The sequence below is a fragment of the Gymnodraco acuticeps genome, unplaced genomic scaffold (assembly GCF_902827175.1).
Source record: "Gymnodraco acuticeps unplaced genomic scaffold, fGymAcu1.1, whole genome shotgun sequence".
Taxonomy (NCBI): domain Eukaryota; kingdom Metazoa; phylum Chordata; class Actinopteri; order Perciformes; family Bathydraconidae; genus Gymnodraco; species Gymnodraco acuticeps.
The window spans coordinates 416,617-438,919 of record NW_022990011.1 but is presented as its reverse complement, the minus strand read 5'-3'; the positions used below and the strand labels follow the sequence as shown (position 1 = coordinate 438,919).

The following is a 22,303-nucleotide window of genomic DNA, read 5'->3' as shown; positions in this document are numbered from 1 at the left end:
ACGTAATGTTGTATCGATGTATATAGAGATGTAGGCTACAACAGCAAATGCAAAAGTATTCTCCGTCGGGACTTCCTGTTGGCCAGAAGACATTATCAAAGATGTTCTATTGAGAAGACGATCACTACCTGACAAAAGTTTTCAAAACCGTTTCTAGTCTTCGGTATTCTTTTTTTTGGCTTGAGAATAGTTTGGAGAGCGTGAGATTGAGAGTGAAAGCGTGTGTCACACGCCAGATGCGTGAGAGTTGGCAACCCTGTAATATCACCGCCGCCATCATATATTATATGGGTCCCTATTGCCATTAAAAGGAGCACACAAAAGAACAACAAACAACACATTTTAAAGAACACAAATTAAGCAAAAACGTGCTGGTTTATAATAGGGTTGCCAGAAACTGACCATGATCAAAATCGATTATTCGGCAGCCCTGGCAAATAATAATCGATTATTCGACCGACCCAAATGCTGCTATTTAAACCCGTATTTATCGTGTAAAATGTCGCTGTTTAGGCATGACTTTATCGAACTGATCTGTACACAGGACTGATGATCTGTACACATGGTTGGGTTGTAACGGAATACATGTCGGCGTTACGTAATCAGAATACAAAAATCAAGTAGCCTAACTGTATTCAGCTCGCGTTACATTTGAAAAACAACTCATCCGAATACAGTTACTTTCGTAAACCTGAAGTGAATACATTTTGGAATACTTATTGGAATTATTGGTGGAAAAGTTTCCTCACAAAATATATCCTAATATTCATTACCGGCAGAACTGTGTGCACAGCATGTCTGTGAGGCCCCGCCCCCGCACGCAGATGAGAGAGATCTCTTTTTAAATATATTAAAGTTAGAAATGGAGATGGTTCGATAAAACGTGCAAGATAACGTTTATGTAGTTTGTCGAAATGATGACATTTCATAACGGGATAAAATGCTGCTGGTGAAGGCAAATATATAACTGTCCTTTGCCTAATTTATAAAGTAAACCTTAGCATCTCACTAGCAGTGGCAACTGCAATCAGTTACAGCTGCCCTAAGTCTGTAGCCAAGTCTAATAACACCAGTGTACACGTTGCTGTGTCAATACAGATATGTATTTGTTAATTATTTGTCTTTACTAGTCATACACCTGGTTTATCGTAGCAAGCAGTGGAAACTCCCCTCAAGAAGCGACAATTGCCAAGGGCGTTGCAACCCTCACTCGCCAATATTTCATCATAAATATAGCACGTTTGTTTATTTTAGCAAACCATGCTCCAAGTAAAATTGAATAGAAATGATAATGTATAATCTTTTTTGAAAAATAGAGATCGCACATCAGTCCTGTGTACAGATCAGTTCGATAAAGTCATGCCTAAACAGCGACATGTTACATGATAAATACAGGTTTAAATAGCTGCATTTGCCACGGAAGGCGAGTGGCAGCTACAGTAAACCTTCTCTTACTCTGGCATCTTGTGGCAACTCCCGTTGAGCAGCGGCAGATGCCTCGGCAAGTTGTGGCATATGCCGGAAGTAGACTTGCCACAGATGCCACAGAGTAGTGGCATCTGTGGCATATGCCGGAAGTACTTGCCACAGATGCCACGGAGTAGTGGCCTGGCCTCTGTGGCAGATGCCGGAAGTACTTGCCACTGCCGGCAGATGCCACGAAATGAGCCAGGCCCTACTGCTTTTCGCAGAGCTTGCATTTAACTTCCTTTGGACTTGTAAGTTCGAAGTAGTTCCACGAGGAGGAACTATTTTTACCTGCCGCTTTGTTCATCTTTAGTCGCACGTGTGAGGGAGAGGGGGGGGGGGTGGGGGCGGGGTCGGTGTGTAGCGTGCTGCAGCAGCAGTCTGCTCTGCACGCAGGCTTCCTCCAAGTTTACAGTAAAACAAACTGGTGGTGTGACCAATGGCCATTTACAATTATTAATACTATTACTATTATTAGCATTAGTCTATATTTTGGTTGAAACTAAGCCAGAAAAAAACAAAAAACATAAATAATAATAAAAACATATATAAATAAAATCGATTTTTAAAAATAATATTCGATTATGGAGACTGTAACGAATATTCGAATAATCGAATAATCACTGGCATCCCTAGTTTATAATACCTTCCTTCTGACTCCAAACGAAGCACTGGAAGAGAAAGAACACACAACAATAACACAATAAAACTGCAGTATTTAAATGAGAAGCCTTCAGATTGTGTGCTTTATGATCAGTTGTTTGTTCGCAACTACCAATACACACATTTTTATTTACAATTATTTAACTAATATATTCCGATAATAAACAACTGTGCAAGTCAGCTGAGGTTCATGTGAAACTCTGAGATGTGTGTCAGCGTATTTGTGCGTAGCGGAGAGAGTTGGCAGGAGTGTTCGGTGACTCAGCGTTGCCAAGCTGCTCTGTGAGACTGTGACATGCGTTTGAACGAGGACTTCCCACAAAGAGAGCCATTCAATCAAAGCTCCCCTGCTTCTCCTCTCCTTCAAATCCCTAAGGAACTTGACTCCTGAATCCCGCCAAGAGCAATGATTCCGCTTCAGTTATCCCGCCCCCCCCATCACCCCATCCTCCCAACAAACGTAAAACACTTCTACAAAACAGACTTAAATGGCCTCATTTCACCCCAATTTCAAGGCAAGTCTTTTGATATTCTGGTGAAAAGAATCTTAGCAACACAGCAATTTGGCAAATATCAAAAGTAGATGTTTGCGTTTGTTGATAGGTTAATGAATACCCTTTTTTGTTTTGTTTACTGGAAAAGCTCTGATCCAAACTCATTCAACTCATTCGATTCAACCTCGATCAATGGAAGGGCCAAGAAGGCTTTTATGTTCCAGACATCAAAGTAGAGGACTGACACTCTGTTGCTGACTTAGTTGTTATTTGTGCAAATGTTTTGCAGTTTATAAAACATGTATGCAAATGTCAGTTCCCTGCTCCACAGGAACGAGAGATTGTATAGACCCTATTAGAGCCCTTCACTTCCTTTTGCAACATTCAGTTTTACCAGATGATATCAGGGATGATGGAGCCAATGTGACTACTGTGAGCAGGAAGAAGAATGAAGCTGAAACCCATCCATCTATTATTGTATGGGATTGCTCTCAGGATGTAGGTCATGTGGCTCCTGTCAGATAAGGACATAAGTGTGGGCCTTTGTGAGACTGGAGGCAGAAGAGTCATTTATCCAATATGATCCTTTTTCTCAGACTCACACAGGCATGACCACAAGTATTCTTTGTGGTTTTAGTGAACCATTGGGGCCTTTTCCAATGCTTGCTTTTCATTGGAAGCCCATGCTAAATATTGTGTCATTTGTAGTGATGTAACGATACCAAAAACTCACGGTACGATAATATCGCGATAACAAGTCCACGGTATGATATGTATCGCGATATTGAAAAATAAAGGGGAAAAAATGGAATTTGAAATTTAGTTTTTCTAAACATTTCTTTTGAAAACAAATTTTTTTTTACTTGAAACATTTTTCTTTCTTAAATAATAAATCTGATTTGTACAGCATTTTAGTAGGATAGTAGTATTTTAAAGTGCCAAAAATATAATAATCAGACCCTGCAATAAAATAAATTAAATTTCACTTTAGTTTTTCAAGTAACTCAACACTAACTCACTCACTCACTCACTCAGCATCATCAAGGTTATCTTTTAGGAATATGAGCATGTCCACATTTCCAGGTAGAAGCTGGGATGTTTGGGCGTTTACAATATCCCCTGCTGTGGAAAAAACTCTCTGGCTTGGTACTGATGTTCCCGGGACAGCGAGATATGCTTTGGCCATGGGTGACAGCACTGGGTAAAACTGTGCATTGTCTCTCCACCACTTCAAAAACAATACCGTTTTTGCCAAGAAGGTGAGGCTTATTGACTGGGCGAGATATAAATATACTGTTGGTACTTGTCAATGTCTCTAGGTATGTACATGTAGCCCTGTAAATACGATGTCCTTTATTGTTATCTGTTGTTTTATGTTCATGTTGTAACCTACTTGCGGCCATGTTGGACAGGTCTCTCTTGAAAAAGAGATCAATGATCTCAATGGTTAATGGATGGTTCAGTGGATCTCAACCTGGTTAAATAAAGGTTTAAAAATAAAATGTTGTCAGTCTCACAACGGTATCGAGACATTTATTTACCGCGATATTCGATATATATCGCTACATCCCTAGTCATTTGCATAACTATGAACTGCACACAGACTAGCTGTCCCTATTTGCTATCTCTGAAGTATCAATACAATAGTCTGGTATGCCAGCTATTGACTGAAACGAGTGAAGGGATGCTATCAAGGGCAAGAGGCTTGTGTGAGGTTGATGTTGCACACAGTAAAGCTGTGATATCTGTGCTATGAAACATTACATTGCATTTAGCTGACGCTTTTATCCAAAGCGACTTACAATAAGTACATTCGACCAGGAAGACACAACCTTGAAGAAAACATCAGGTTTCATAGAGCCAAACATTTCAAGTGCTACTCAACTGGCTTTAGATAAGCCAGTCCTTTATTAGTAACCTTAACAGAAACCTTCTGTGAAATGAGATTTGTTCATTGTGTTGTGTCTCACAGCTACTGAGAAGCTCATCAGATAGAAAATGATCCTTCTAACCGTAAGAAATAAGAGTAGAGGAACTAAAGAACATCAATAAAGGAGTTTTTGTATAGATTGGTCAATGTAGCCTTACTCTGTTCCAATGTATTTTTCAAAAGCAAATGTTGTTTAGGCAAGGCAAGTTTATTTATATAGCACCTTTCAACACAAGGCAATTCAAAGTACTTTACAAAAATGAAAGACATTAAGAGCATTAAGAAACATATTATAAAATGGTATTTAAAACACTCATTTAAAAGCAAAGATAATAAAACATGAATAACAAAGTTACATGAGTTAAAGTTACAGTGCAGTGGGAGATATACACATCTGAAATATTTAGGTCTGACTCTGATTGCTAACTTTTTTGCAGAAATAGTTTTCTTTGACCTCACTTTCTTTCTACTTTATTTTTTAACTTATCCTTTCGTTATTTCAAGTGTTTCATGCTAAACGAACCCCCCTTTTGAAAATCTGCAACCCAATATTTCCGAAAATTCAACGGATCCTGGCCATATTTGTGTAGCATATACAATTAATTTGCTCCCAGACATTCATGTGGCTTGCTCGTTTAGTTATATGTTATCACCTTTTTTCTTTCATGGTGTTTATTTTGATTTGTGAAACAGATGGAGTTATTGTTGTTATATTTGATTATAGCTACAAAGAAAAACGAATCTTTTATTTCTTCCTCTTCCTTTCCCTCTGTTCAGTGGTGAGTATGGCTCTGCATATTCAAGCCAGCCCAAAGTTCACCGAACCCCTGAACCTCCAGCCCGACAGAACAGCAGCGCTCTGCGGGCTCGGGGCCCCGCTCTGGCCCCCCAGTTCTCCCACTCAGAGCCACAGCAGAGCAGCCGGCCCGGCTCCGTGAGCGCCACAGAAGGAGGGGGACAACAGAGTGGAAGTAAGCATATGCCCAAGTTTCAAGATATGCAAGTGTGTGCTCCAGCTGGTTGCTGTATTATGATATAGAAAATGAAGTTGTCTTGAAAAACACGTCCTGAAAACACGTCCTGAGTTGAATTCTGTCTCTGTATGTTTTACTCAATTTTACTTCAGACAAATATTGTTTTTTTCCAACTTTATACAAACAAGTTTTACCAGAATTGTTCTCTCTCCTTTTTGAGTAGGATTTACTGCAAAATAACAAATCATACTCCAATTTCCCTGAAGCTCATGTCTTAAGTTGCACAAAGTCATTTTTAGCATTTTCTGACCTTCTTACTGGACTTGTGCCAAAATTGTTTGATAGCTTTTAAAAGTCCTTTCTCAGTTGCCAAAAATTGGCTTAAACATTTTAAAGTATTTATTCATACATTCACTCACAGTTGCCTCAACCCTACGTTTGACAGGCCATGTGTTGTTGTGTTTAGCTGCTTCTTAGATATATTTGAACATTGTGTTTTAAATAGCAAACATGGCAGATGAGAGCGCGTGAAAGGTGTGTTTTTGTTGCCATCATATAACTTTGCTTTTAGAACAACTAAAAAAAGGATATTATTTTTTTCGAGGCCACATACATTTTCTTCTTTGACAACTTCACATATTAAAATAGAACTTAGAGGATGGCTGGCCTGCCCAGTAGCTCTGGTGCCTTTAGTTGGGTGATAACATCTCTCCATGCTCTCATGCATCTTAACTGTATTTGATGAGCGAGAACCTCCGGCTCTTACACAGAGTGTCCTTACCATTAAGCCTGTAATACGGCCTAATGCTTTGTCTTAGCCACCACATCCCTGTGTGTGTGTTGTACTTAAGAGGTCTGGCAAGTGTCAGACCTCTATCGACTATTATAAGGAAGTCAGTTCATCGTAGCTCCGCTTGAAGGCAATGAGCAGGCGCACATGACATGGCAAACCAAATAAGTAGCTTTTATTCGTTCCTTCCCTTTGAGCTAGCCTCATACTTTTTTTTTCTGACCCACTATCTTTTCAGTTTCTTTTCACTTGAATCAAATCTGTAATTTAGCCGTTATTATGCCTTATGATGGCTGCTTGGTGGAGTTTGGCAGCCAACCACACACTGAGACAGGCTTCCCTTTAGGCCAGGGGTGTCCAAGGGCCACATACAGAAAAATATACGAAGGTCTGGGCCACTCACTAGAGGTGAGGTATATTGCCTCATAAGTTAGCAGAATCAATCAAATGTAGGTCAATTATGCTTAATACTTTAATATGCTTCTTTTTTTTTTTTAAAGCAACAGCCTATATCACAGCTCTCCATAGAGTTTACATTATTTTGTTAGCAGGACATTCCTTAAAACAGCAGACTCAGATTGCTTATCATAAGAGGAACTAGGAAGAGTTTATTTGAAGCTTGTTATTTAAATAAGTTATTATATTTATCAACTAAAAAAGCTTTGAAAAGTGGGCTTCTTAACACATGAATACTACTGTGTCATATGTGTTTTCATCTATATTTAAGAAGTACAATACAAGACAAGCACAAGTTTCATTTATGGGCCATATTTCATTATACTTTTTGATTTGCTGAGGGCCGATTTTAAAATGGCTCGCGGGCCGCATTTGGCCCCCGGGACGTAGTTTGGACACCCCTGCTTTAGGCCCACATTTGGTAAACACATCAGTTGTGGCTGACAGAGACGATCCTTTGGCTGAGGACAGATAGAGGAGAGGTTTCTGTAGCTGACCACCCACTCAGCCTGCACAAAGGAGGAGGGGAGCCATGCCGGCTTCGCCATGTTGACGATGGAAAAAAACCGCATTAACCTTCCCAAGTCATGTTGACACGGCTTCACATGATGACAGATCTCCGTTATGTTGCCGGGGAAATTATAGGAAGTGCAGCACTATCTCTGATCCCAAATTATAAAAATGATGACTAAGTAGGCAGGAATAAATGGGCATTTATTCTCTCTCTCGTTAACATTGCGGGATAGGGTGTCTGGCCCGGGGGTCTGCCCTTTATATTTTATAATTGCCCCGATTCAATTTGTGAACCTCCCATGGTGTGTGTTTGGCACTGGAGGGCACTTGTGACATTCATCTGATAAAGGGGGGAAAACACATCAACCAAAAAAACATCCAAGCAGATTCTTTTTATATGTCCTAAAACATGTCAGGAGGCCATCTTCAATTTAGTTTTGTATTGATAAGTTAATCTCCTCTTTCCTAACCGTACACCCTTCCCTCCCTCTTCTCTCTCCTCCTTCAGGCAGCCAGTCGAAGAGGAGGTGAAGAGGGAGCTGTCACCATGGAGGAGCGTTATCTGTCCGGGAACATCAGGCTTCCTGTAACATCATCCCCTCAGGTTGTGATCGAGGTCAGGGCAACAGAGATGGTCCAGGATCAGCAGCAGCAGGAGGAGGCGCTTGAACAATGTGAAGGATTGTGGCTCTCCATTTTGTCTCCCCCTCCCCCCTTTTTGGCTTCAGCACAGACTTCTTCTGTAACATAATATAAACAATAACCACAATCCCCCGCCGTCCAACTCTGTGCACCTTGCAGTCTTAGCTGGCACTGATTCTCTCTACTCAAGGTTATATTTGGCACACTTAAATATGTGAAACACATCCAAGCAGGACCAAATTCACGTTTAGAGGAATGTGTGTATTCTAAGGAGTAAGTATAGCTCGGAGCTTAAAGATTTAAATATTCGATCAGAGCTGTGCTTGAGTCTAAATACAAGCTGAAGTGTTCTTACTTAAGCATAGTATTGTTTTACCTGGTTTTCACTATATGTAAATGAGGGATTAGGGGTTAAGAAAATATAACATGACTTGGCATACAGATAAAATGTTTGCTAAACTCTTGATCGTCAAAAAGGGAAATGTGTTTAACATGACGAATGGCAAATGATTTTTTTATGTCTTTGAATCGATTGTACAGATATAAGTTCTCATCTTGATTTCACTACATCCTGTATATATTGGTTTTTTAATGTGGTGGAAAAGATCCGTCCACATAAATAAATAATCGTACTGGCTTTACTTCAAATATTTCTCGTATCAGAGTAGCTGCTCTTGTCTAACTTATGTTCCAGGAAATGTTCAGCCTGACAAGTTGTCAGGCTAGTGCATGTTTAAAAATATATTTAGAAGTGCTTATTGCAATTAACATACACTACCCTCTATACACCATCCGACCAAAAGACTTGAATTGTGTCTTGAATCCAGCATTGTACATTTGCACGGTGTTTTCCAGGCGTGGTAATGTACAGTTTATTTATGTAAACCGCTACATTGTTGATATAATTCATTTGGAAAGTAAGTACTTTTTAAGTGGTTTTAAATAAATGTTTGACCATCTGTTTTGTCTTCGAAACCAACATGTCTTGCCTCGTTGATTGATGTGGATTTTCTCAGTTTTTGAAGCATTTTCTAAAAGCTCTGTTCTACATCCTCACTGCAGCTGATCCAAAGTGCAGGCTAGAACTATAAATCACCTCCTTTACATAATGACTGCCAGCCAGTAGTTGGCATATTGTGCCCACGCAGTGTTGTGTGCTGCCCTTTGTGCTTCACTGTGCAAAGAAAAAAGTATTTGTGTTCAACTCGTTGAGAAGTCCCACAGCAGGAAGATGTCTGCTCCTGTATCGTGTTGTACACTGAAAGCTATGTTACACTCGCTAACTCACCTGACAGCTGCACTCTTACAAATGTTCTGAAAACACGGTGAAGTAAAGTCCCGATAATAATCACGAGTATTCAAGTTATATTCTAAGATCAGCTGTCGTATGAGTACTCGATACTTGCATTGGCTGCTCTGATTTGTCATTGGGCAACAGAGTGCTTTCAGAGGACATAATATTGTACAGGTGACAGGGCTAGACACATAGGCTGTAAAGATTGTACCTGCTTAGGGTTTGGGAAAACTTGTAAAATCCAACTGCTGTTCATAGTAGGCAAACTGTCGCGAATGTAGTTTAAGATCTGAGTGGAATAATGGGATTTTTATAGTTGAAAAGATTAATAATAAAAACGATCTCTCAAATTACAGTGTTTATTTATCACTGATACATTTCCAGAAAAGATAAAGACTGAATGAGAAAGATGTGTAATCAAAGGAACGAGCCAGGATGTTCAGTTAAGGCCTGTCTCACTCTCTCTCTCTCTCTCTCTCTCTCTCTCTCCTCTCTCTCCTCTCTCTCTCTCTCTCTCTCTCTCTCTCTCTCTCTCTCTCTCTCTCTCTCTCTCTCTCTCTCTCTCTCTCTCTCTCTCTCTCTCTCTCTCTCTTGGTTTGAAACTTTCAAACCCTAACCCAGACCAAAACATCAAAGAATACTTCCTTTTTTGATTGTCCTCACAAGGCCTAACTAAACAAACATCTGTGTTTGCCTATACTGTAGGTGTGTTGCATTTGTGGCAAATTACAATTGGACCTGCCCTCCTATGTGTGTCACCAGTGTTAACAAGCAAATAATCCTTTTCAATGGCATTACATGTCACACGCAGGCTACGCACAGGTGTAAATAATAAAAATGAATGCGTTGAGAAACCTTGTTGGCTCACCTGGTAATGTGTGGCTTTGATATATATCAAAGTTGTTCCTTTATCACAGTAACCCACATTAAATTCCAGCTCTTAAATACAAGCCCTAATCCATCACATTTTAATACTATATATTTATATCAAGTGGCATAACTACAAGTAGAGTTCCAGTGACGAAGTTGTTACTACCCAAAAATACTTGTTAACATCCAGCCAAGAAAACACTTCATATATATATATATAAAATAAACATACATGCAATGTCGACTTTCCCTTCGATATGAAAAGTCTACAGGACGGATAGAGCTAGTTTAGCTCTGCAGGTCTGACTAACACTCACATTTGGTCCCTGGAGACATGACATATTCAACAATTAATATGGTGGACTCTGCCAGTGAGCAGCAGCACAATGTGAGGAAACAGGACCTACATGACAGACTGACGCACTTGCAGCAGGTGGCCGTGTAACCCGGAGCTCCAGCTGTCACTTCAAGCTGCTATTTTCTATCAAAACAAACGTGTGGATAAAGACTGAAAGAAAAATTATCAAACATTTAACTCAGCTTTTTTTAATGCACTGAGGGGATTCCGATGTGGGCCTTTACAGCACACAGTGCAGACAAGTATCTTTCCTCCAGCTTGTATCTGAACAAGTTGTAAAGCTAGTGTATTGTCTTCAAGGCAGAGTTATAAATCAGACAAAGTGGGTAACAGCCCAGAGCTCTAAAAGCTCCTAACTAATTGCAATTGAAAGCTCACATGATAAGGGCCTACTTTCTCAGCTATAGGTATTGAAGAAGGCTCTTGTCAAAATCAATTTTAAAAGTTCCATTATTTCAGTTTTGTACTTGCAACAAATCTTACACAACAAAGCTACTCTGGAAGAAATACATTTAAAGAATTGGTCCGTGGTTTTGCCCATCACTCTCAAATGTCACCATAACAGTTGACTAATTTACTCACTTATTCCCCAATAAAGACCTTAGGTATACATTGTAACAGCGAAGAAGTGTAATTATACAACCTTGAACCTTGACCTTACTTGTAATAAGAGTTAAAACACTTAACCCAGACGCCTGTTTATGAACTTGTTAAGTGAACTTGCCATGAGAAAATGTGAACATAACAGTGGGAATGATGGCAAATAATCCAAAGGTAATTCCCAGTTAGTAGACACTTGACAACACTCAAATCTCCAAAGACAGAAGCATCTTCCACTGAAGAGCCCTCACTGTCACCAAGATCACTGACACCACTCTCAGTTTACCAGTAGATACCATGTGCTCCACTGATAAAAGGTGACACCAACTAAGAAGAGACAGCGTTTTAGTGTCTCTGTCTAGTGTCTACTGAACCTCCTGTTTCCTCCTGACCGGTCCTTTTGAACACACAGATAGAGGTGACCCCCACTACTGCCCTTTTGTCGTAAACAATCGAAGCTGTGTTTTTCCCTGAGGCTAGTTAAAAAAACATTACATATTGACAGAATGTATTATTGTCAAAGCTTAGGATATTTTCCAAAAGACAGTATTGTTAAAGGTTTAAGAGGCCACCTATCAAATAGACTAAAGCAAAAGCTTATTTGGAATTCACCTTTTACATTTTTGACCTTCTCAGGAATGTCCACACAAACTGTCCATTAACCTTTAGCATGAAAGCTTCTACTCTTTTTTTGTGTGTACACTAGAGCAAATCCAAACAATGTTTTGTGAGACCCAGTTAATGCCAGTTTCTGGCTTTGGGTTATGGAACAGGAAGGGGACGAATCACAATCAGTTTAACAGTGAGCCCAGTTGCCTTCCTCTGGCCTGGATATTGGTCTGGATAACACCAACCTCTCTAGAAATGAGATTGACAGCTAATTATTTTAATAGAAAACAACCGTTAATAAACTCAACTTGAAAATCAGCTATTTGCTTTGGACTGTATCATATGGTTTTCATCATCAAATTAAGTCTACCCAGGTGTCACAGACCTCTAGATGTAGAACCTTTCCAGTATACTCAGCACTTTTAGGAATTCTCTGTATCGGAGTAAAGTTTAGGGAAGAAAAAGAACAATGTACATTTCTAAAAGCAATTCTGATTAAGAATTTGTCTTGAAAAATGTACTCATAGAGGTAAAAATACACACAAAAAGTGTACTTGTCCCAAAGGAACAGATACCATTTGGCTGTGTTCAGCCCTCTAGCCGCAGGGGGGAGTAATGAAGAGAACACCACACGAGGGTTATCGCTAGGCTTGGTAGTTTAGTCTTGATCAACAGCGTTTTAAAAAAACAACCCAGGGCTTATGAGGACCATAAGATATGGTCCAATGCTCATCCAAAAGTGAGTAAGTTGACCTTGAGTTATGTACCGTCCTATTCTCAAATTGTTCTGTTGCTGCAAGATGCTAATTACACACATTTTCCAAAATAAAATCATATAATCATTGATATCATTCGTGTGCCTTTACCACGGGGACACTGCAGTCGTTAGTAAAAATCAGAAGGTCACTAAATCACTAACTGTACAGGAAGGTTAACACTACCAAAGCACTACCAGGAACTTCATTTGGCAGAAATCGGCAAAGCGTGAAGAACTTTCAATTTTAAGTGATAAGGAGTACTTCAACCATGTCCTCCACTGGGTGCTGGTGACCTTGTTAGATTGTTGACTAAACCTGTAGGGGCCTCTGCATGGTTAGAGGGAGGGGGGGCAGGTGTTTACCTATAGCCACAGCTGACAGGGGCCTTCATAACAGTCCAATCACATGCCTTTGTTCTATCAACCTTAAACATCCTCAGTTGACGGCTGAGTGGAAAAGAAGGAGGGGAAAGACAAAGATCCCCTCGAGCCACGTTCTCTTCCCCAGCAGTACATTCTTTCATGGTGACTGAGGAGTTAGCAACCAGGGGCCCTCGCTCATCCCAAGAAGGAAGAGACCATGGGTTTTCTGAGGCTCGTTCATTCCAAGCAGACACTTGACAAAAGTTGCACAGAGTGAAAGGTAATCCTTACCCAAATCCCTCAGGTGTGTTAAACCCAACAAAGGATTAGCACTAACTTCCTGTGTCAGAAGTACCGGAAAAAGTGTTCCATATCTTATTGACAGTAGTTTGTTGTTATTAACACAAACCCTGCAGCTCACATACTTCCTCGTTCTTCGATAAACTACAAAAGATGAAAGGGAGGTGAGAAGGAAATTATCGCTAATGGAGTGATGCAGGGAAGGACGAGGGTGGGTCACATTGTGTCTTTTCACCTGTTGCCGATAAAGATTGAACAACTGTATCACTTCCCAGCATGCAGGTAGTTAAGAATGAGTAATGGGTAAACAATTCTATAAACTACTGTTATCTTTCACTCTTGGTGTTGATCTGTGGACGTTTTGAGAACAATACTTTTTACTCAAGGATGTTAAAACAATGCTACGGATAAGAGGTGTTTGATATACCAACAGTAGCACTAGTTGTTGAAAAGGACACGTTAGTTGTTGCTGCTAAGAGTTGCCTGCTGTTGTTTGAAACAAGATGGACAAGAGATGTTCGGGTTAGGATTAGTGTTAGGTGAACCAAAACAGATGAGTTGAGGACCAACAAATCAAAACAATGAGCTGAAAGACTCTATAACACTAGAGGACAATTCTTTCTAGGTACAACACTACAAGTGACCCCTTGACCTTACAAGTTTTCATTTGTAAAGAAGGGACAATATGCACAGCTTTAAGGTTAAAAACTCTGCAATGTCATTATTTATTTATTTGTAGAAGTTGAATTTTAAGTTAACTATGAAAGTAAATCAAATTGCAGTTACAAGGTCATATCCTGGCATTAGTTTCATTTTGCAGTAAGTCACAATGATCTGATAGGGCTCAGTTTCTTTTTTGGCTAATGGCTCTGGTGGCCGTCAGTGACTAACGCTGCCTTTCAAGCCAAGGAAAAGACCAGGGACTGTGGTGTCTATCACCACTTCACTCATCTACAGAACTCTCAGAGCCTGAACCCACAGAGAGGAAAAAAAACAAACGGGAAAAAACACAGCCAGCAGGCAACAGGATGCACATGGCCCTGAAAAGGATGGCTGGCTGGATCCAGGAAATGGAGAGAGGAGGAGAGGAAGGAGATATTTTGGAATGCAGCTGTGTTGCTTTTTTTGTTGTTTCTTCCATAGACCATAATGAAGGGGTAAGAGCACAGTTTGCCACAGCAAGGGTTAAGTGCGGTAGTAATGGTGACAGCTGTGAAATCAGCATTTCACCCATCATCAGTCTTCATCTTGCTTCCATGTCTGAGAGGCCTTAAGAATAAAAAGAAAACCATTTAATGTCCAGATTCAGATTTATTAACTCACGCATCGTGGTTAGTACTTGGTGCGTACAAACACAGACAAATCATATTGGGGTCATTAAATATCTTTGTCATTCACCAGATTGTATCCCTTTAGAGAAAGCATAACTTGCTTTTGTTTTCCAGAAATTGTCTGCAAAAAGTGGGATTCATGTTTCACAAAAAAAAAAGCCATACCTGGTTTGAACAGCTCCCAGGCTATAACAAAATGTCAATTGACGTATCATTTGTATAGCCTAACAATTATATGAAATAAATATGTAGTTACACAATGGATGTGAAAGGTCAGGGAGCTGATAAAACTCTGTTGAGACTGCTCCAGGACCTCTCTATGACGTCAGTAGCATACCGGAAGGTTCATATGGTAAGAACAGAATAATATGACTAATAGATGAGTAAGTCATTGTGGCTCTGTTAGCTAGTTAAATCCACCTGTTTTACACATCAACAGGAAACAGCTGACTGAGGGAGAACAATCACAGTGGAGGTCTATGGAAAAAAGTTTAAAAGATTTATAATAACTCGGTAGGGATATTAAAGTCGTCCTCTAATGGAATATATAAATATATATAATTTATATTTGAGTGTTGTATGTCCGATAATGATAGGGGTATAATTACCTACGGAGGAGTTCACATTCTACAAATGTTATTCAGATTAGAAAATGTGAACAAATAAATGAACATGGGGGGTGGGTAACTAAATCTACCTTAATGTCGTCTCAGCTTTTTAGAAGTTGGAAAACGTTTTAGTTTTTGTATACTGCAGGGCAGCATGTGAAATGTACTCCAGGTGTAACTCAAGTCTTATTTAAGTGTTATATTTCACAATATGAATCCAAATATGTAAAGTAACTAAAGGTACAAAATACATAGTGGACTAAAAGCACCCAATTTACCTCTGAATTGTAGTGGTGTACAAGTAGCATAACATGGAAATACTCAAGTAAACAAGTATCTCAAAATTGTCCTTAGGACATAGGCTACTTGAGTAAATACACTTAGTTACTTTTCACTTCTGGTTAGACTTTAGTTTTCCAGGAGGAATCCAGTAAACACGAGTATAAAGCCAACATGCAACCTGGTGGATTAGTTATTCCACCCCACAGACCTTTACTGATGGAAAGGAACAAATAAAATCCAATGTTAACTGATGGAGTAGCCTACTATGTGAAGTAAGTCCTGTGTATACATGGGCGGACCCTTGATTTCTCTGCTGCTCATTCATCATCTACATCCTGTGTGTAAGTGGTCTTCCACGTAACTGCAGCCGCCCTTAAAAGCACTTCTGAGGGAGGGAGAGAGGAGGCAGTCCCGGGCACCCGGCACCACATCCACCTCCACCAGCTCCGTGCATCTGTCACCATTTGCACCAACCAAGACCGTCGCGATGGAAAGGATTATTTTATAACTTTTCCCCATCAACCGGAGAGACACAAACTCAAGCCATTCCACTTTCCTGGGCTCAATAATCGGGTTTTTATCGGTTTTATTGTCTCCAAGCCACGGATCGTCGCAAGCAGGAACAACATGTGAGTGTCTTCTTCATCATTTTAGGCAAGATTGACAATTTAACACCATCTGTTGGTTTTAATTATCTTTCGTTTTAATTTATGCACCTAAAGGCAACAACTGAAAATGTTGAATCTTTTAGCGTAGTGTAATTCAGCAAGACTGTGCATTTAAAAAGAACACGAAACAAACATATTTTAACTTTTAAACAAATAGTTTAAAAGTTAAATATTTAATTGCCCATTTTAACAGATTGTTTTATGAAAACAAAGCAGTATAGATGGCAAACATAATAGAGGTAATGCTGATTTTTACCAGTATCCTTTATTAATTGTAAAGTCCCGACACAATTATTAACTTTAAGATAATTGAAGTGTGGCATATTGTGTGCTTTCGTGTCAACATGTGAGTCCAGAACAATTACAAATGAACTTTCATTATCAACAAAGATAACTATACGATTTAATTTGTTTTAACGAATTGACTGCCATGTAGGCTCTGCGTCCATAATTAGCCTTGGTTGACCTTGTTTGTTTGTGATTTTTCTGTTTTTGGTGGGGGGTTACTCTCCTATTTGCCCCACATGGGAGTGTCTCTGGGGTCGTGAGCATAACGAGCCCTGGCACGACTTGTTGGACATGTGAGAATTCTGAAGCTCCAGGGGTTACTTCACGTTCAAAGTACATCCACGTGTTCTTCCAGAAGTTACACTGGTTAAATAAATAGTGACAAGTGTTACTTTGCTTGTGTTATGTTTAAAAATGGAGGGGATGATACACCTCTGCTGCATTTATTTTGTTTAGAGCAAACCTAGTAAAGTCTTAGGGAGAAGCATTGTACTGTCTTTTATGCAAATTCTATTTAAGTACATGCTGATCATATTATGATGTAAACCTGCCCTCAGGCTGTGCTTTGCTTTGCTGGCTGCATGTTTTGAGTATGCATTGATATTGTTTTAAACTGTTTATTGTTAGTGTACTGAAAACATTTCACACAAACCCCAAATTAAAGTATTTTCTTATGGAGCAGTTATTTGCAAAAAATAACAACCTGTTTTCAGTCCTTCAATAGTGAAAATAAAGTTCATAATCATTTTTAAACAACACAATACAACATTTTGACTGAGTTTTCAGAGATTCATATTTGATTCCTCATTGCAAGTTTCATGCTTAATGGCATCCTCTACACCACACACATTGTAATGAAATGTATAATATTACTACAATTCAGTGGTAAGTCTTAAGTTGAATAAAATGGAAATACTCGATTTAAGTACCTCAAAATTGTACCTAAGACAGAACTTGTGTAAAGGTACTCAGGTACTGTCCACCACTGCAGTTCAATTGGTTTGGGATTAAACAATGTAAATGGCTCTTTCTGATTATCTAGATGTGTTTGCCCTAACTCTGACTGGCTGTGGTCTTTGTCTTCCCCCAGGATGAACAACAGAGACCGCTGGAAGGTGTACAAGAGGGTGGGTGTCATGTTTTTCCTGGCTGTGGTCGCGCTGACTGTTATCCAAAGAGGAAGCATCAACATGGGGGCTACCTTCCAAATTGAAAGGCAGGCTCGGACAGATACCTCAGAGGGGGCGGAGCATGGAGCTGCTGGGGAGGACAAAAGTGACTTGAACCTGGGAATGAAAGGTTTCTGGAAGGCTAGCAAACACCAGCTGATGCCTAAAAATCGGACCACCACACAAAAGTCCCGGATCACTGAGGACAGCAGCCCGAGAACCTGGGATGTTACCAACACCAACTGTAGCATCAACCTCAACCTCTCAAGTCAGAACTGGTTTAATAGCCTGGAGGAGAATTTCAAGCAATTCATGCTTTATCGACACTGCCGTTACTTCCCCATGCTCCTCAACCACCCAGAGAAGTGCACAGGCGACACATATTTACTCATGATAATAAAGTCTGTTGCCACCCAGCATGACAGAAGAGAGGTCATCAGAAAAACCTGGGGCAAAGAGCAGGTGATTGATGGCAAGAGAGTAAAGACCCTTTTCCTTCTTGGTAAACCCTCCAGTGTGGCAGAGAGAGCAAACCACCAGAAGCTAGTGGAGTACGAGGACTACATCTACGGAGATATCCTCCAGTGGGACTTCCTAGATAGTTTCTTCAACCTCACGCTAAAGGAGACTCACTTCCTCAAATGGTTCCACACCTACTGCCCCAGTGTACGCTACGTCTTCAAGGGGGATGACGACGTCTTTGTCAGCGTGGACAACATCTTTGTGTTTTTAGAGGGCAACCAGGCAAAGAACCTGTTTGTGGGCGATGTGATTGTCAAGGCGCAGCCCATCCGTAAAAAGGAAAACAAATACTACATCCCCCTGGCTCTGTATAATAAGACACACTACCCTCCGTATGCAGGTGGAGGGGGGTTTCTGATGGATGGGAATCTGGCGAGGAGGCTTTACTTGGTGGCAGACACCCTTGAGCTTTACCCCATCGATGATGTCTTCTTGGGCATGTGTCTGGAGGTGCTTCAGGTCACTCCTATAAAACACAATGCCTTTAAGACGTTTGGTTTGGTGAAAAATAAGAGCAGCAAATTGAACAGAGAACCTTGTTTCTTTAAGAGCATGATTGTGGTACACAAACTGCTCCCATCGGACCTAATGCACATGTGGCATATGGTCAACAGTGACCTGGTGTGCTCACACAAAGTGGAGATCCTATAGCTTCATGGGAGCACCAGGTCAGGACAGCACCAACACGCTGAGCTGTACCTTGGTGGACACCGTGATGCACGAGAGTCCCAGTAAACTCTCCCTTATGTGGGGAAGGACCATGGACCACATCAGAATTAGCTGTTTCTGTTTAGCAGTGCAATTTTTTGAGGATATTCCTCAAAAGTCAAGTCAATTATACAGAGATTTTAAAACGTTGTAGAATTGTGTATTTATATTGGCATTCTGAAAGACTTAATTATTTCAGAGACAACCTAAGTTTAACTGCTTCCTCAACGGTCTTGCTGAGGAGGACAGTTATTGCTTGGCAACTACAGGCTTTTTATTTCATTATGTAATATGTGTGAGGTTCTCCGCCTTATCACAGCCGGACACACTGTCGTCCTCCCCTCGTCAGTGGCCAACACCTTTTTTTCTCCTTCCTTCTGGTTAGATATGGTTGAGGCTTTTCATTGCCAAATCACCAATGGTAGCAATCCGACTTATATTAATACCTAAAATGTAACCAAAAGTGTAGTATGAGGACAAGTGGTAAATAAACCATGAATATGTATTTGTAGCTAAATGTGCTTTCTGATAGGTCAGAGGGAAATAATGTTTAGTTGGCCAGTGTGATCTTGAGAATAAAAAGGCAGTGTGAGGTGGTGCCCTGGATGCTGGGGTTTGAAAGCCATTGCACTTGCTGCACAGCCTTTAGTTATGCTTGCATTTTGGGTTTGTATTAAGTGTTATACATTTCCTTCACTTGAGTCAATGTGTAATTCTGCAGTGGCTTCAAATCAAGTAAGAGACGATTCTCTCTACCTCAGTGATTCGGGCAATTCAAAAAAAAAAACATAATTAGTTTGGGCTTTTCTACTGTAACCCTGTTATCTTAATATGAAGCACATGTTCCCTAAACTGTGTTTTTAATCAATGATGTACTGTAGAGGTCCTTGCACTATTATTTTGGAATGTGACTGACTTGATCTACTACTACTACTACTACTGGAAACTTTTAAAATGAGATGTCTAAACTTGTTACATGTTTGCTGTCTGTGGATTTGAATGTGCTGATATACTTGACATGGATTTGGTTAAGGGTTTACAATGACACTGTGAACTAAAACTAATGCTGGTACGAGAAACGACATATTAATGTAATCCTCAATAAAAAGGAGGAAAATATTTAATTTAAAGCCTCCAATGAGCATAATAATGTGATGTTTGATGATTATAAAACTGAATGTTGTGGGTATAGTGGGTGATGGTGATGTAAAAATAAAAATGTACAAAGAATGTCATTTGTAAATTAAAATGTTAAAATGTTCTCTTTGAAAATCTGTCCTATATTGGCTGTTTTTGTGTTTGGTTTATCAGCATTGAATATCCATGTGAAAATCCACATCAGGTCACACAACAAAAGTGTTGTCGGGTATCTGTTACACTACTTAACAATAAAGAAAACATGTATGCTCGGTTATGAAAATCACAATGGTGTATCTAACAATATATTAAGTGCTCATTTTTATCAGTGTTCAGCAACTTAACACGCACGCATGCCTTCTTAGTCTGCCTGTGGTGAGATGGCGAAGAAGTGTGACTTGCATTATTCCTACACTGAGTGTGACACCATTGCTGGATTATAGCAGAACATCCTTTTTAGTGCAAACAAAGAATAACATTGAAAGACAATGAACTTCATCGAATAAACTTCTTTTTTAATATGGTAAATACTCTTCAACACAGTCTATTGTGTTAGTTTTCCGAAAGTATCTGTCCATCCTCCCGACTGGGTGTGACATTTCACATAGTTTATGTTAAGCATCTCCGTCAACTATTGTGTCTTTTTCACTGAGAATGAGACTGACGGTAAACAGTGAGGAAATGAATAGCTTTAAGTTGGCCTAAAAAGTAAAAGAGACAAAATAAATACCTTCCTGTTGTTCTTTACAATGTCCTACAGGACAAAGACAATAAAGCCTCACAGAAACTGGATCCTCTCGATATATTGTGTTTCCTGAAGGGCGCACTGAGATAAAGTTTAACAAGATGAATCTCACAACTTTCCTCTGTGTGGAACACAATGAACAAGTGATACAGCGTTAAACCTTCCCAAAAAATTTGCTGAATCATCTATTGTATTTTCACAAGTTTGATTAATTCAATATGACCGCAATGTGCAAATCGTATTACTAACAAGCCCTACATTTCTATTTTAAGACATTGATTTGGTTCAACCAAAACTTACTAAAGTGATGTAAGAGAGTGTGTAATTAAACATGTTTTATTGGCAGCTGTGACCTCATCAGTCAAATGTCCTCTTGTTTGGGGTCCATGTAGTGGTGTCATCGTGGTGTGAGGAAGGGTGACGAGACTAATTGGTGGCAATGAATTCATCAAAGAAACAGGACATTCCTCTGTATAGGCACGAACCAAATCTTACATGTTTGTATTAGATTGAACTTAAGGCAGCACTTTTAAACTCCTTTTTTTTAAGAAGGGATATCCTCTCCATGATATTGTGTAAAACAATTAGTCAGTTAACATTGAGAGTAATGAAAACATTCCGTACCCAAAATCTATTATGTTGTTTTACTTTGTGTACTTAATGGAGTTTTTACATTAGGATGTACTGAGTGTTAATTGTAAATGTGTCTGTATGTGTGTGAAACAAATACATTTCTACCTGAGAGCAACAGAACAAACAATGATTCATATCTCACTGCCTTCTGTGTCTGCTAAACCTGCAAGGAGAGAGGAACACAAACCCACAGCTAAAAGATGTGCAGTTAACATAGGAACAATAAAGGACATACTATTGTTGCTAGGCTGTAAACAAACAAGTGATTTTTCCCTTGCTGAAAAGCTATCATCTAGTGTAAATGTCCCACTCAAGTGATGATATTTGGATGTATGCAAGCCTGCAGACCAAGAGCTGCACATTTGTCGAAAGTAATTGGAGGAAGCTTTTGATGCGAGTGTGGTCAATGGGGTCATCTGACAGAGGCTGCAGGGTTTCACACAAGCCCTCTATTTTCTTCAAAGGCCTCTGGAGCACCATCATTGGCATGGCTGAAGATGGGAAAGTTGTTGCTGGGGTTTAAATTAAAAAAGAACATTCCACACTGTACATGCTGCTGACTATGGCATCTCTATCAGCTAAGACAACCTCATCTAGCAGCTGCGTAAGTTACAAATCATGTTTAGCCCAGTGTAGATAACAGTAAAGATAATAATTGGACATAACATGGTGTTCCACATTGCCGAACGTTACTTAATATTATGTAGTTTGGTGGATGGATTACACATGATACTTAAATTAACTTTTGCACTTTTTATGAAAAGAACAAATGCTCTTATATTGTCCCTTACTTTGGAAAAACCTGGATTGAACTAAATAATCACGTAAACATTTGTTGGTAAAGGTTTATGCAAAGTTATTTACTTTCTTGCCAGATTTGGATGAGAAGATTGTAAACACTGTATAATGCTAATTATAAAACTACAGCAAAGCATTGTCACAGTATTCAATCAAAATGATGACTGAATAACAGTGGTTCAAAGTCAGCATTGTTATGGAAATAATTATCATAAGACGCCAATTTGTAACATACAGGACAAACCTTGATGTCTGTTTACCTTCTTTAAGGACACAGGCGGCTTAGCCAATAATGTTATTGTTCCCATTCTGTGACCGGTCAATACTGGGATAC

The 22,303-nt window shown here is 39.6% G+C and overlaps 2 protein-coding genes across 5 annotated transcripts in view; both read left to right on the top strand.

Moving 5' to 3' along the window:
• LOC117544273 (lisH domain-containing protein ARMC9) overlaps nucleotides 1-8,908 on the top strand; it is a 48,116-nt gene extending 39,208 nt beyond the window's left edge. For all 4 annotated transcript variants that reach the window (XM_034213187.1, XM_034213188.1, XM_034213189.1 and 1 more), the window contains 2 exons: nucleotides 5,332-5,525; nucleotides 7,796-8,908. In XM_034213187.1, coding sequence (XP_034069078.1) covers nucleotides 5,332-5,525; nucleotides 7,796-7,818 — 217 coding nt within the window. In that variant the 3' untranslated portion in view covers nucleotides 7,819-8,908. The remainder of the gene's footprint in view (nucleotides 1-5,331; nucleotides 5,526-7,795) is intronic.
• A 6,784-nt stretch (nucleotides 8,909-15,692) lies between these two features.
• Nucleotides 15,693-20,065, top strand: b3gnt7 (UDP-GlcNAc:betaGal beta-1,3-N-acetylglucosaminyltransferase 7). The gene is made up of 2 exons (XM_034213208.1): nucleotides 15,693-15,930; nucleotides 17,348-20,065. Coding segments are annotated over exons 1-2 (1,254 nt in total). The 5' UTR covers nucleotides 15,693-15,928; the 3' UTR covers nucleotides 18,600-20,065.
• Nucleotides 20,066-22,303: the final 2,238 nt, after the last annotated feature.